The sequence below is a fragment of the Emydura macquarii genome, unplaced genomic scaffold, assembly GCF_026122565.2.
Source record: "Emydura macquarii macquarii isolate MOO-44397 ecotype Brisbane River unplaced genomic scaffold, CSIRO-AGI_Emac_v2 contig_1146, whole genome shotgun sequence".
In the NCBI taxonomy this organism is placed as follows: domain Eukaryota; kingdom Metazoa; phylum Chordata; order Testudines; family Chelidae; genus Emydura; species Emydura macquarii.
In genome coordinates this window covers 19,708,847-19,723,584 of record NW_027131283.1, presented here as the reverse complement: position 1 = coordinate 19,723,584, position 14,738 = coordinate 19,708,847, and the positions used below count along the sequence as shown (strand labels likewise).

At 39.8% G+C, this 14,738-nt stretch overlaps 1 protein-coding gene across 6 annotated transcripts in view; it reads left to right on the top strand.

Moving 5' to 3' along the window:
• The window catches only part of PTPRK (protein tyrosine phosphatase receptor type K), a 546,210-nt gene that overhangs the window by 275,731 nt on the left and 255,741 nt on the right, over positions 1-14,738 (top strand). For all 6 annotated transcript variants that reach the window (XM_067546724.1, XM_067546722.1, XM_067546723.1 and 3 more), the window contains one exon: positions 10,383-10,557. In XM_067546724.1, coding sequence (XP_067402825.1) covers positions 10,383-10,557 — 175 coding nt within the window. The remainder of the gene's footprint in view (positions 1-10,382; positions 10,558-14,738) is intronic.

Sequence of the window (14,738 nt, the reverse complement as noted above, 5' to 3'; positions counted from 1 at the left end):
TTTAAAGGCAGAGTAACTTCATCTTCTCTCATCTCACAAATTCATACTCTTCAGGCCATTTATCAGTGTTCAGATTGGCTTTCCTAGTAGAACAGGCAGCACCGCCATACCTGTTTACTTTACCAGACAAGGTACACAACCTGATCTTAATTAGCAGAGGTTACTTTTCTGCAGGAAAACTGAGATTCTGTCTTCCAATTCATTCTTACTGTATTCCTTAGTGTACTGCTGTTACACAAAATTAGTTTTAAAGATTTCTTGCTTCTTGCTGCTTTATCTTTTTCTCTTGCTAGAAAGTTAATTGACAAAAGGTCTTTGATGTGGTTTTCCACTACCACTAATCTTTTCCTGTCTTGAAAACATTTAATGCCTCCTTTTGTTCTCTCTCATATTGGCACATGGTAGCCTGGTGAAACATGCTTCAGGATGTTGCTGCTGTCCTTCAGACCCAATTCTGCAAATTAGCTGGTACTTGCAATACACTCCACTCTTAAATATTACATCATTTTTCCGTAGATTATCTCCTGCTGCTGCTGACTTTCTGAAGAAAGTTTCAGTTCCAGTTTTCCTGACACTTCATGGTGTTCTCCTGTTCTCCTGGTTTCTCTCTGGGCATAGTAGTTTTTAATTTGCTAACTCACTGCTGTCAGATAGGAGACAAGCCCTTTTCCCATGGTACTTAATATGCACACTGAAATTTCCCATTCTACCTTCAGTCTCCTTAATTTTCCTTGTTACTGATCACTTTTTTCCTAAGTAATGATGCTTTTGAAAGGGAAGTGAAAGAATATGTAAACACGGAATGTAAGATTTATCCTTAAACTTCTTGTTTCTATTATCCGTGCTCTTAACCACTTCCCTTATCTTTGAATTCTTCAGTTAAGAGTGGCTGATGAATGTTGTATTTTGAAGAACCATTCAACCAAGGGAAGCTTGATGGTATCCCTAAAGATTTTCATAAAGACTTGTTAGCTTTTTTCATTTATTTTGTGCTGCTGCACATTACTAACTCTTATACTACTGCTATATAGTAACATCAGCCACTGAAAATACAGTATTAGTCTGTATTCATAATACCACATTTAATATTTTCCTGCTAATCCCAGTCTGTTTCATGATGTGTGTGTGTGTGTGTTTTTTTTTAATCCATCTTGTCACTATACATTCAATCTTTGATGCTGTCTCTGTCATTAAAGCCTGAACCAGAGCTCTTCTCTCTCCCTCCCGGCCCCCGCCCTCAACATTTTACTAGCCTCTCAGACAAATATGGTAATTTCCCCCTGGATCCTTAGCTTGAATTTCATAGTTGTTTTACTTTTCAACTACACCCAATGCTATGTTGCTACTGGTTTGAATTTAGTTCTGCTTCACTTAACTAGGTCCTCTCATGTACAGTAGCTAACAGTTATTTAGTCTGCACTATAGTTCTTGCAGTTATCTATGTAGGTGCTCCCTAGGGATGCCTTATTCCAACTAACATTGGACCACTATATATACTCTCCTATTGTCAGACTCTCCACTGATTATCATGCTCAAAGTCAGATCATTGACCGTGTATAATGTGTTATGATTTCCTTCTTCCATCTTCTGCCATTTTGTATTTCACATTAAACTGCTATAAAAATTGCTTTATCATAACCTTAAATTTTGTCTTGCATACTTCCTGGTATGTGGTAACTTGATAGGGATTCCTCAGGTTCTGTGTGGTTTAAACATATGTGAATTAGGCAGATCAAATCAAGATGTAGTTTATAGAAATACAGTCCTGTGAATTTCCTTATCTGGTTGTCCCCTCTGGTCATGGTATATCCAATTCATCCCATGTGACCATTAGAAGAAAATTTGATTCCCACTATTAATTGACTGATGAGTAGACTCAGATTCTCCCTTGTTGAACCAGTCTGATCTATTGTATTGGCTAATAGAGTGCCCAGTAAATTTATTGCTCGAATGACTGAAAAAAAAAAAAATTGAATTAAATACAGTGGAATTTAATTATCTTAAATGTTTGACTTCTTTAAGAGAAATGTAAAGTCATCTTCTGCTGAACATAAGTGCTTTGAGATCTTCTTGCTCAATTTGACTTAATGATTTGTGCAAACTCTCCCCGCTCCCCCACAAACAAAACAAAACTTTGAAGTTTAGGACCCTGATCTCTCACTCTAGTTGAGCAGGTGTGCCTTACTATCCTCCTACCTTTCAGATCTTGTGTCCCAGTCGATTCTATTAAATAATTCTGCATTCAGGAAGCATAGTTTTCTCTCAAACACTTTTTTATAATTTTTATGGTACACATTAGTTCAGACACAGTCACTTTAAAGTGGGCAGAGATGGAAAGTGGAGAATTTCCCTATCCAATGGAATTCTGCTGGTGGAGATGGGTCTGCTGAATCCTATACCTTGCCCCCCACCCCAACCTCTGGCATAAGGGGGAAAGGAAAGGCATATTGGGGGCAGGGCATGGGCCGGAAAGGGAGGGAAGGAGTCATAACAGGGCAGAGCTCCACATGCCCAGTCCACTTCGGGTGTACAATCCCAGAAGAACCTTATGCCAGTGATGTAAGTGGTTGAGTCACAGCCCCTTCCAGGGTGGCCCTACCAGTGCATGAAGGGGTAGTGAAGCCGGCTAAGGCTTTGTGGCAACCCTGGCATCTCTGCCCCCCACATCCCAAGCAGGCAGAGAAAAAGTACTATGTGACCGCTAAGGTTTTCGAGTACCTATACATGCACCCATTCCCAGGCTTGCTGGTGGTCACGGTGGCTAATGAGCACGATAGGCAGGGGCAAATGTGCTCCACTCCAAAGAACAAAGAGGCAAAGAAGATGGACTTATTTGGTCAGAAAATGTATTAGACAGCGAGCCTACAGCTCTAACCAGCAGACTGGGGCGATACCATTTTAACATATAGCAATTGCTGGCGAAGTTTACTGACTCCCTCCCACAGTCCTCCAAAAAAGAGTTCGAGGCCATCCTGGAGGAGGGTAAGACTGTGGCCAGGGCCTTCTTGCATGGATTTGGCAGTGCAGGCAATGGCCTCCGCGGTGTCAATGTGGAGAGCTTTGTGGCTCCCAGTCATCTGGTCTCTCATTTGGAAGTCCGCCAGTCCACCTTCTGTTTGATGGCACTGCTCTGTTCGCAGACCAGACCGACTCCAGGCTGCATGGTTTGAAGGACTCTAGGGCCAAGATGTGCTCGTTGGTCCTTTATACCCCGTCCTTATCAGGGAGACACTTCAGGCCCTCACAGCAGCAGCGCTTCGGTGGCCAGTCCAGAGGGGAGCACTATAGAAAGAGAAATAGAGGCTTCAAGCGTCGCCAGGGGAATGCGCTGGCATCTGCCTCGAAACCAGGCCCAAGCCATCATTTCTCGGGCGGAAAAAGAAGTTTTTGAAGGTGCACCCAAGGGCAACCCACCAGTGTATACTCGAGATCCAGTTTCCCGACCATTCTTCCACCTTGCCTCTTTTCTCCCGGCCTGGATGGCCATTACATCGGACCATTGGGTGTTGAACACGGTGGCTCCCGGCTAAAGGCAAAGGGAAGCCTGAGACCCTACTGGATTTAAGGGCTCTAAATAAGTTCTTCAAAAAGCTAAAATTTTGCATGGTCTCCCTAGCGGCCATCATTCCCGCTCTGGATCCAAGCGACTGATGTGCTGCCCTCAATTTGAAGGACACTTATTTTCGTATCTCTGTTTTCCTGGGCCACAGGAGGTTCCTGCGGTTTACAGTGGGAGAGCAACATTATCAATTCATGGTCCTACTACTCTCTACTGCTCCCCATGTATTTACCAAATGTATGATGGAGATGACCTACCTCAGGTGCAGGGGAGTATGGGTGTTTCCTTACCTGGACGATTGGCTTATCAGAGGCCGCTCAAGGTGACAGGTCCATTACAACATAGGAATCATGAGAGACACATGTTAGCCACTGGACCTGTTAATAAACTAACAGAAATCGTTACTTCCGCTTGTTCAGAGAATGGAGTTTGGGGGGCAGTCCTGGACTCTATTCAAGCCAAAGCACTACTGCCCAACACCAGATTCCAGGCTATGATGGGACTTAGCCAGTCTAAGGACCCACCCAGTTACCATGGCGAGGGTATGCCTCAGCCTCCTGGGCCATATGGCAGCTTTTACTTACGTGGTCTGCTACTCCAGGCTGCAGTTTTGGCTGCTCCAAATGTGGCTGGCAACGGTGTACTCCCCATCCAGGCACTCCCTGGACAGGGTTCTCATGATCCCCCCCCCCACATACTTACCTCCCTTTCATGGTGGATGAACCCTCAACAGGTGCTAAGAGGAATACCCTTCGAGACCCTGCGACAGACGCTGTCCTTGGTCTCAGATGCCTCAAATGTGGGTTGGGGAGCTCACCTTGGTGCCCTTCAGACTCAGGGTCTGTGGACCAGGGAAGAGTTAGCTGTTCACATAAATGTCAAGGAGCTGGCCTGTGAGGTGTTCCTGCTGCATCTGTCCAACAAGATGCTGTGAGTCCTCACAGACAACATAGCAGCAGTGTACTATGTCAACAAGCAAGGGAGAGCCAGATCCTCAGCCCTATGTCTGGAAGCCATACGTCTCTGGGACTTCTGTGTGGAGCACAACATCCACCTCGAAGCGGCCCATCTGCCAGGGCTGAAGAATACCCTAGCACAGTGTTTCCCAACTGGTGTGCCGTCAGGTCTCAGCAGGTGTGCCAAGGAATTTTTTGAAAAACTACTTGAAGAGTTCTGAATTGGCTCCTGAATATTCATGAGTTCATTTGGAGACTGTTTGGTGGTGTGCCTCAAAATAATTAAAGGTATCAAGATATGCCACAGCAGAGTAAAGTATGGGAACTAGCAGATCATTTGAGCAGATCCTTTTGGTCTCATCATGAGTGGTCACTCCACCAGGAGGTGGCCGACTGCATCTTCCGAAGGTGTGGAACTCCCTGGGTGGATCTGTTTGCGACCAGAGAAAACAGGAAATGTGTTTGCTTCTGCTCTCTCCTGGGATCGGAGGACTGTTCCCTGACAGATGTTTTCTTCCTCTTGTGGTCAAGGGGTCTCTTGTATGTGTTTTCCCTGATACCTCCCATGCACAGGGTTCTGGTGAAAGTCAAGAGACACAAAGCATGAATCAAAAGATCTAGAAATGGTCCCAAAATTTATAGAACACTGATACAAGTGCCTGCAGCTCTGGAATAGTTACCAAATGGTTTAAGATGCTTGCATTTTTTTTAATCAACTGCTTATGGCATGTAGTTCTTTGCTATGTCCATCATTATTTTCAAAAAAGGAGAAAAATACTGGCTGAGAGCATATAGCATTACTTCCTCTGATCCCTCCGAAGTGAGTGATCCGAGATTATCAAATCAGACAGCAAAGAAGTAAAGGAATCAGGAAAAGTGCAGGGTGCAGCCAATTCTTATTAGCATAAATCCATACTAATTTTAAATTGAGTTTTTAAAACCTAATTGAGCAGAGTTTTCAAGCTCTGTTCAGAGTGAGTGACACATAAATTGAAATAATATAGCTACCATGAACCTTCTAATGAGCAGCGAGCACTGCCGCTTTTCTTTTTGCCCTTTTAAAAGTCCTGACATTAAAAAGAACAGTTCAATTAAGAGATCATTTCCAATCATCTGAACACTGTGACTGGTTAATGGTCTCCCCGTGCAAGATATATACTGAGGTGAAGCCAGGTTATTTGCTTTGACATTTATTTTCTAAATGGGAGACCACTTTCTGGTTGCTGTGTTGAGTCCATTGGTTATTAAAATTATTTAAAATATATAGATAGGTACTGTATACATGGAGATAGACTTTGCACACCTGCTAGAGAATCTGCATTAACTATACTCATATTGAAGAAAAGTAACAGTCAGAGAATGTTTCAAACTATCAAAATCTCCCTTCAATGAAATTAAAGCAAATTACACTTTTTAATTCTTTTAACTCCATTTTAATTCTAACTTTCATCCAGTCTGCCATTATGTCATGTCTCATTTACTGCAACATCCTCTTCTCTGGCCTCAACAAATGCAGTTTTGCCCCTCTCATATTAATTCAGAACACTGTTCCAAAGATCATTTTCCTAGCCTATTGCTTTGACCACGTCACCCATCTCTTTGCATCCCTCCACTGACGACTCCTTCTCTATCATCAAAAGGTAAGCTATTTGTCTTTACTTCAGAGGCCATTCACTGCCTATCCCCACCCCCCTTATCTCTGATATTCTATCAAAATGTCAGCCTCTGATTGGCCTGTGGTGCTGGTCTTCATAGTCCGCTTGTTACATTTTTAAACAAACACCTTCGTGCTTTCTTCCATGTTACTCCTCGTGCTTGGGTGGAGTTTACCCATACACATCCACAAAGTCACAACCTCCTTCAAAACCCTCCTTAAAACTCTTTTGCTGTGATCCCTACAAGAACCTGACAATAGTTAGGCTGCTATTGTACTGGGACCAGAGCCTATCATGCTGACCAATATCACCTTATTGTTTCCTTGTGTTCTCCCTGTCTGTCTGTGTATAGCAGGAGTTCTCAAACTTTTTTTTGCTGGTCCCCCCTTTGAAAATATTTCAGGCTGTGACATCCCCTCCCCCCAAAAAAAGTGATAGAAAATTACTATGGTATTGTCATCCTTCTGTGCTGCTGGTGGTGGTGATGGTGCTGCCTTCAGAGCTGGGCTGCTGGCTGGGCATCCAGCTCTGAAGGCACCACCACTGCCAGCAGCAATGCAGAAGTAAGGATGGCAATACTATGCCTGCTACAGGACACTAGCATTTTTTTCCCCAGCGTTTCTCCACCTGGGTGGCTTCACCACTCACCCCATCCTGGTTATGGCCCTCATCTCGTAACCCCCTTTTGGATCGGGACCCCCAGTTTGAGAAACATTGGTCTATAGTCACCTGTTGTCTCTTATACCTATATTGTAAGTTGTAGGAGCAGGGACTGTCTTTTTGCACACACAAACAACAATGTGGTCTTGGTCATATGTGCTCCTGCAATACAAACAATAATTAATAAATAATTCTTAGTAAGAAGTAGTCGTATACTTTTAAAAACTCCAGTAATCGAGGGTCTTTTGAGTGCTGCATAGTCTATGGCACTGCTCATACAACAGGAGCTTGTATGTTTTAGTTTGCCTTAGCTTAAAGCTCAGGGGAACATTTTCAAAGATGATATAAATAGGCACCTTTTGAGTTGGGTAATTTGACATTGTTAATACCGTTATGGGACGTCTGTTTTAGAAATCTGAAACACGGTGAAGGCCTAAAGGAACTGTACAAAGGAGACTGACACCAGCCATTCTTGAAACATTCTAAATCCAGGAAGATAAGGGAGCAATAACTCATCAATGCAGTCAGCAAAGGCAATTCTAAGTTTTATTGTGAACAGTAAATAAAATTGTTAAGCTAATTCAATTTCTGTGTATTGATATTGAGGCAATTCCATAACTGTTTTGAAGTGTTTCATTATTCAGTTTAAAATTAGGAGCCCAGTTAATTGTGTTTTTCTAGCATTAAGCATGCAGAGCAGCTTTAATAAGTGAGCTGTAACATTTTGAGAGTAATTTGTTTTACGGTACAGGCTATGTAAAGTACTTCACTGTCAAGGAGAATGAGAGTGTGGAGCACTGGAATTTAAAAACATTGGAGTCAAAATGAAGGGGCTTCCTTAATGTAAGGAAATTCTACCTTTTGAAGCAAAAAAAAAAAAATGCATTGCATTTTTCTGAAGCATATTTTTAGGCTTTTTTTGTTTTGTTTTCAAAAGGGATTAATCAGTAGTATTATGCAGAAAAACCCGTCTGCTGAAGAAATAAATAGCATTCATGGAAACGTTTAGAACATTTTTTAAAAGCATATTTTAAAAACAAATGTTAAATCCTTTTATTTTTCCTCTTCTACTGCCATCCTACCTTTCGCAGGAATAGACTTGCTGAATTAGCTGAGTTGCCTTGCAGTCTTCTGTAATACTATATTTCACAATTTGTCTTTTTGTCAACATAATCTACACTTTTGTCATCTTTATTCTATCTTAACAAATGGCTGACAAGTGTGTGCATGCTGGGAAAGAACATGATTTTCCTTCACCTTCCTTCTCCCTTGGCTGATGATCAGAACATAGATTGTGAGGGAACTTAGACAAGTAGAAAGGAAGGAAACTGCAATGTAATTTATTGATATTAGTTAATATAAAGCTGGGATCTGATGACTTAAAATAATTTATCATTTTATAGACTATCAAGAAATGTTCATTTAAAGTCTGTGATTTAAACTGAGGAAATAAACAACTAGAGAATCTTGCTTTCTAATGTAATGAGTTAGCTAAGAGGAGGAAAGAGATAGATATGTGTTGCACAGTGCTTTTGCTGTAGCTTAAGTAGCAGTGAAAATTGAAGTCTTTAACTGTGTAAGAGCTATTCTACATTGTATGCTTTATTAATACTATTGATAGTTTGCATTTCAATAGGGCTTTTCCATCTATGGTCTCTTTGTGAACATTAGCAAACCAAACCTAACTTCACCTCTGTGAGATAGGTATTCTCCACATTTTATAGGTAGGTTGTCTGTGACTCAGTTTTCTGATGATGTGCCAAAGGTCATCCAGTGAGTCAGCCGCAGAGCTGGCAATAGAATCCAGCTCTCCCAACACCCAGTCCTGGGCTCTTACCACATGACAGAATTTCAGATAACTGTCATATCAGAAATGGATATTTGAGAGTTCTATTAATGTAAGAGACGGTAGCTTTAAAAGAGGAGAGACCTCAGTACTTTTTTGTAACATTTCAGCGTTTTCTCTTCTGTTGGAGAGAGATGTTTTCCTGTTTCATTTGGTGATATTTCCCAGTTTTCTCCTGCAATCTGAGCCATGCCTCTGGGGGTAGTTGGAGATTCCACTGTTGACTCCGTGCCATCTCTGACATAACAGCAGAAAAGGAAATTAAATTGGTCTTCTCAATATAAACTTTTATCATGAAATAAGGGAGAGTCAGTCCAATAAAACTGCTGTTGATAAAGAAGATGGAATGGTCTTCATACCAGAATTTTCTTGGATTGAAGGAAGCTGAAATCTGACAACAGTATATAAATGGTAGCTTTCAGACAAGATTGTAATGGGGTGTGTGAATGGTGCATTTTGACTGCTATAAGACAGAAAAAACTTAGATTCATGTTTCAACTTGTTAATGGTTAAAAATGAATAGTTTTACAAAGAGTCGGAGGCACCACTAACAGCTGGCTAATTTATAGCAATATGTTTTTTCATTAGGAGAGGACAGCTCTTTATAGAGAACCTAACCCTGTACTAAGCCCATAAATGTTAGATGTAAAATGAAATGACCCAGTACATGTCAGGAGCCTAGAAAACATGTATATGCAGCTTTGACTCATTTCCTTTCCCCCTTCTTTTTTTTTGCCAGAGGCTTTAATTTCATTAAATTCCAATTTGCTGCCTTTATGGCCCAGCAGTATTGCTTCATGCTCAGAAATTCTGAGTCTAAGTTTTGGGTGATATTTCTTATTCCTGGGGTTGATTAGGAAGTTGTACATTTCTACCTGAGGTGGGGATTTGATAGGAGTAGGCAATGCTGTTGCAGGGCAGATAATTGCCTCTGTTGATGAATGAGAAATGATGCTGACAGGTTTCAGAAGCAGCTGCATCCAGTTGTACCAGAAGAGGTATGCTGTCTGTGGGAAAGAGATTGGTAACATCTGTGCTGGAGCTAGAGCGAGTCAAAATTATTTTTGAACTTTTGAGTTTTCTATGACATTTTAAATTTAATTTTTATTGGGGGTGGGGAGATGTGGGACAAACATTCAGTTGAAAATATTGCGGTTTTTTGATCACCTGTGGAACTGATTGAAATGTTTTGATATTCAAAAGTGTATTGAAATTTTGACATTTTTCAGACGTTTGAAAACCAGTAAACGTTATGAAAAAGTTTCCCATTGGTTTAAAGGGTGGTTGGTGTTAGGCAGATGCAATTTTAGGAAGTGGGTGTTTGGTGCATAAGAACTAGCAGAAAGCTGGAGCCCAGGTTTTAGGATCCTGTGAGTTGGGAAGGTCCCAGACTTTGGGGACCCTTAAATCTGAGCCTTGGGAGCTCCTGTCAACTGACAGGAGCTGGCCACTGGTTTTTAACTGCAGCATAGACATACCCCTGGAGGGGTAGAAGACTCTGATCCTGCTGTTGACACAGCACTTGTTGCAGTAGATCACTGCTGGGCTCTAGAAGGGAAACTCTTTGCTAAGCCCTTTTGTCATGGAAAACCCAGCATGGAGAGTGTTTGGATGTTTTAAAATATATTTGTTGGTACTTTTATGTCTTTGTCAAGAGGAAATACACTCTTCTAAGCTATCTTTGCATTGGTTTCTCTTATTTACAGAGACGAAATGGAGAAGATATTCCAGTCGCCCAAACTAAAAATATCAATCATAGAAGATTTGCTGCTACCTTCAAGTTGCAAGAGGTGACAAAAACTGATCAGGATTTATATCGCTGTGTAACGCAGTCAGAGAGAGGCTCTGGAGTGTCCAATTTTGCTCAACTTATTGTTCGAGGTAAAGTTGCAAATATTTTCATTTTATGAAACTAAATACTCTTAACAGTAATGCATCATATTTACACTTTTATTTAGCCCATAGATAGCACTATAAAATTACAGAAATCCTCATCAAATAAAATTAAAGAATGTGGCTGTAAAGTTTTGACAGTCTAGTTTCTGACAAGGGCTTTCCATAGAATGGGATTCTATAAAAATTCCTGATAATGCAATGCATGTAAAATACCATACTCCTTTCCACTATCTTGCAGATAATATTAGTTGTGATGAATGCTGATTAACATTTAACCAATAATTTTACAGATATGAAAGTGTCTGTTAATTAGTAAAAATTAGTTAATTTTTACATCTAAAAGTTTTTGCCTTAGACAGCCCAGCGATACAGCAAATAGTAGTAGATAGACTCAGGTATACAAACATTTCCTCAAACCTTGACCTATCCGAGGGCTAGGAGCATGTATGGAGATTTTGCTCTTAGCCTATTCGTGGGCTATGGGAGAAGCAACAGTATGTTTGCTCATTCCCCCAAATCCGAATACTTTAAATACATTTCAGTCCACTCAGACGCATGGCAGCCTGCTGCAGCGCAACCATGGCTTATGCTTGGGGAGTGAGATAGTTATTTTTTAACAAAGCTTGCTGGCCCAGAAGGAAGAGAAAATATTCTGTTTCACTTGGCTTGTTGACCCTGCTTCCTGACTTGAAGTGATGTGGTTGGTAAATTTGCACCTGCCAAGTCTGGCAGTGGCTTAGAGGTTTGTAATTTGGGCCAGTGGGGGATAAGAAGACACTTGGTCTAGTCATGAGAGCACAGGACTGGGATTCAAGACTACTGCTTCAGCTTCCATTTTGCAACTCACTTGCTTTGTGGTCTGGGTCAAGTCACTTAACCTTTCTGCGGCTAACTTTACTCAGCTGTTCAATTACCTACTCACACATTTGCAGTGAAGGTTAATTCATTTTTTTTAATGTGCTTTGAGACCTTCAAGTAAAAGGTGATTGAGAAGTGCAAAATACAGTTATTACAAAAAACATCATTAATTGGACCCTGCCATTTCCTTGCTGCACAGCTATGGGTTTGGATAATGCTACCTGCTGTTTTGTACAGTAGTTTGTCATATCGTTTCTTCTAGTGGATCACTATAGCATTTCCTTTCTTAGTGTGATAAAATTAGTCCAGTTGCAACATGAAAACTAATTTTTATATAATATACAAGCTCAAATATTAAGATATATTTGCCCAAGAAATGACTCATTTTTTTAGTTCTTTCCAGTGCAAGAAAACAATAAAATAGGTTTTTTTAAAGTTTTTTGGAAAAATCAAGTAAAAATGTTGAAATCCAGAGTAAAAATCAGCTTTGTGACCTAATCATAGCTCGATGGTGAATAACAATCTAGTCAATACTATATAGATTTTATTATTTTAAAGTTCAAGTTTTTTTTAAAAAAAATTGTATATTGCATTTTGTAGAGTTAGAAGCTGAAGAATGTTAGCTATTTTATTCTATTTTAGTTCAATTTTCTTTGTTGTATAAAAGTTTTTCTACAAATGCATTGGTCTATTAAATATCAGAATAAAGAACAGGTATATAGGATTTGTTGCTCACTGTTATATTTGAAAAACAATATACAGTAATATTTTTTCCTGTTTGTCTGGATAACCACAAAAAAAATCTTGTTAGCCAAAAAACATACCCTTGGGGATCAGCTACCTTGGTGTTAAAACTGTGCTGAAAATTAACCATAATGACAGGTCCTATAACTCAGTGCCACTTTAAAGCTGACATCCTGCTACATGGATACAAAAGATGGTAATTTTAAAGGAAATTTTTGGGCCACTGATATGAATTACCTTTAATAAGAGCTGGCATAGTATTGCCCATTGTCAAAGATGACCTAGGGGAAAGAGTTTATTAGTGCATTTCCTCCTAAACCGAAAGTGACAGGGCTTGCTTAGGGCCTTTTCGTTGCTGTTTATAACAAATGAAAATTTCACTGTGGAATTCTCATGCTGAAGAGTATTGATCTATGTGCTCTCGCAGCCAGAGGAAGAAAAAAAAAATACGGTGAAACACAATTTACTTTGTCATGACTTTAGGATTGCTTCCAGATCATTCTGAGTAATGATAATGTCTTCAGCTTGTAGAAGCCAAACTTTATTGACAACACTGGTTATTAGAGAGCGAGAGATGAGCAACATCTGTTGCTCAGTGCGTCAAAATTTTGGTATGTGTATATATGCTGTATATATATGTGTGTGTAGAATACATAGTTCAATATAGATGTGTAACCAACGTGCAGTTTACTACTCAGCAAAGCATTTTAATATTGATAATGAAAATTCCAATTTTATAACTTACATTATACTATGCAAATCAGCATCTGCAAATCAGCATCTGATTATTCTTACAAGGAAATTATTTTTAGCTGATCTCTAGACTTTATTACCAGATTTTTTTTTGGCATCACTTTCAAAAATCCTATAAGAAATTGCTTGGCTGTTTCATTTCACTTTCATTAAGTTTTGTTTCACAAATAAGACCAGTATAGTGTTTTCAATTCAATTACAACATTTTACCACAGGTTTTTCCAGTTAATAATTTAATGTTGAAACCTTTACTTTGCATTGAATCTCAGCTCCGTAGCTGTGTTGTATTGATTTTAATTGGTTTCTGTGGCACAGCTGTCATTCTTGGATATTTTCCTTCTACAGGAGGCTGTGTACAGTTTTACACAGTAAACTTACTTAACTGAAAATGTTCCCCAGTCTCTTCTTCCACTTCTGCTTTCATTTGTTTCCTGGTAAAATTGGCAATGCCCAGAAGACAATATATAGCCTTGTGCAGATGCTTGTTTTTTCTTTTTTTGGTGGGGAGAGGCACGGTGAGTGTAACATGGGGTAAGAGAGGAGAGAACTATGAAATCTGAATGCTAGCAAGTGGGGAGGTTAGCTCCTTTCTTCTTTACTACAAAGTATATGAATGAACAGTGTGGCTGAAACATAGGCTTCCATTGTTTTGCTTTTCACAAATAATGCATATGAGTATTATGGTTTCTCTAGAGTATTTAACATAGTATTTCTCAATTTACTTTAATTTAAATTAGCTACATGTCATTGAGCAGGTTGAGTATGTAAAATAGCTGGTGTACAATATTAGATGTTGCAAGATAAACAGGGTACACAATGTCCTTATTTCACACAATGGTTCTTGTATAGGTTACTTTGAATAAAATATTGACTTGTGTGAATCTGCTAGTCATGGAAGAGAAAATTTGTCAAGGGAATATATATACCCAGCTGCAGTAGTTTAAAATTATGTATAAATAGTTCCATCATTTGTCTGAATGAGATTTGATGACTTTATTGAAACATTTTTAAGTTCAACTTTTACTGATATCCTATCATTATTGCAATTATTGAAGTTGGGTTTTTTTAATGGCAAGAATCCAGTAGAATTTTTTTCTTTCTTTTCTCTTTTCTGTCAGGCCAAATTGAGATTTCTTTAGAAAGTCGAAATGTGAGGCTTACTTCTTGTTTCATAGCTGCAGCTTGCAGGGGCTTAAATTCCCTAGCTGCCACAAGTTAGGGTCAGAAAAAATATAGACTGCTTTCCTCAGAATGTTCATTGTATTACGACCACCTCAAAACTATTTTCTTAGAAGTCAGAACAAAGTTATTATAAAGTATGTTTATTTCCTACAGACTTGCAACTCAGGTGAATCAAAGAGGAGGTTGGGTCACTTGTATAGCAGAATTTACTCTACAGTTCAGCTACAAGGAATCCAGTTTCCTATTACTGTGGCAGATGATCTCTCTAGTGCCTTTCAGGCCTGATTAGGCCCTGCCTGATGCTTAATCAGCTTTTTTTGGTTGCTGAAGTCTTCCTAAGTGACTGTCTAGGAGTAAATTCAGACAACCAGTGATCAGCTGCTGATAAATGTCTGCACAATACTAGAACTCAAGGGCACTTATGGGCACCATTGTGAGGGAGTGGGTTTGAGGGGTCCACCAGGTCTGGGTCTTGACTAGCCTTTTGGTTGGGGAAAGTGTGTTTCATCCTTAGCCAAACTGCAGTTATGGAATAAACCATTTTACATTTAAAGTAAGTTTTTTTCCAAAGGTTCACTACACTAGTTGTGCTCGTGCTAACTGGAACTGAACGTTGTATGTTGCACTGT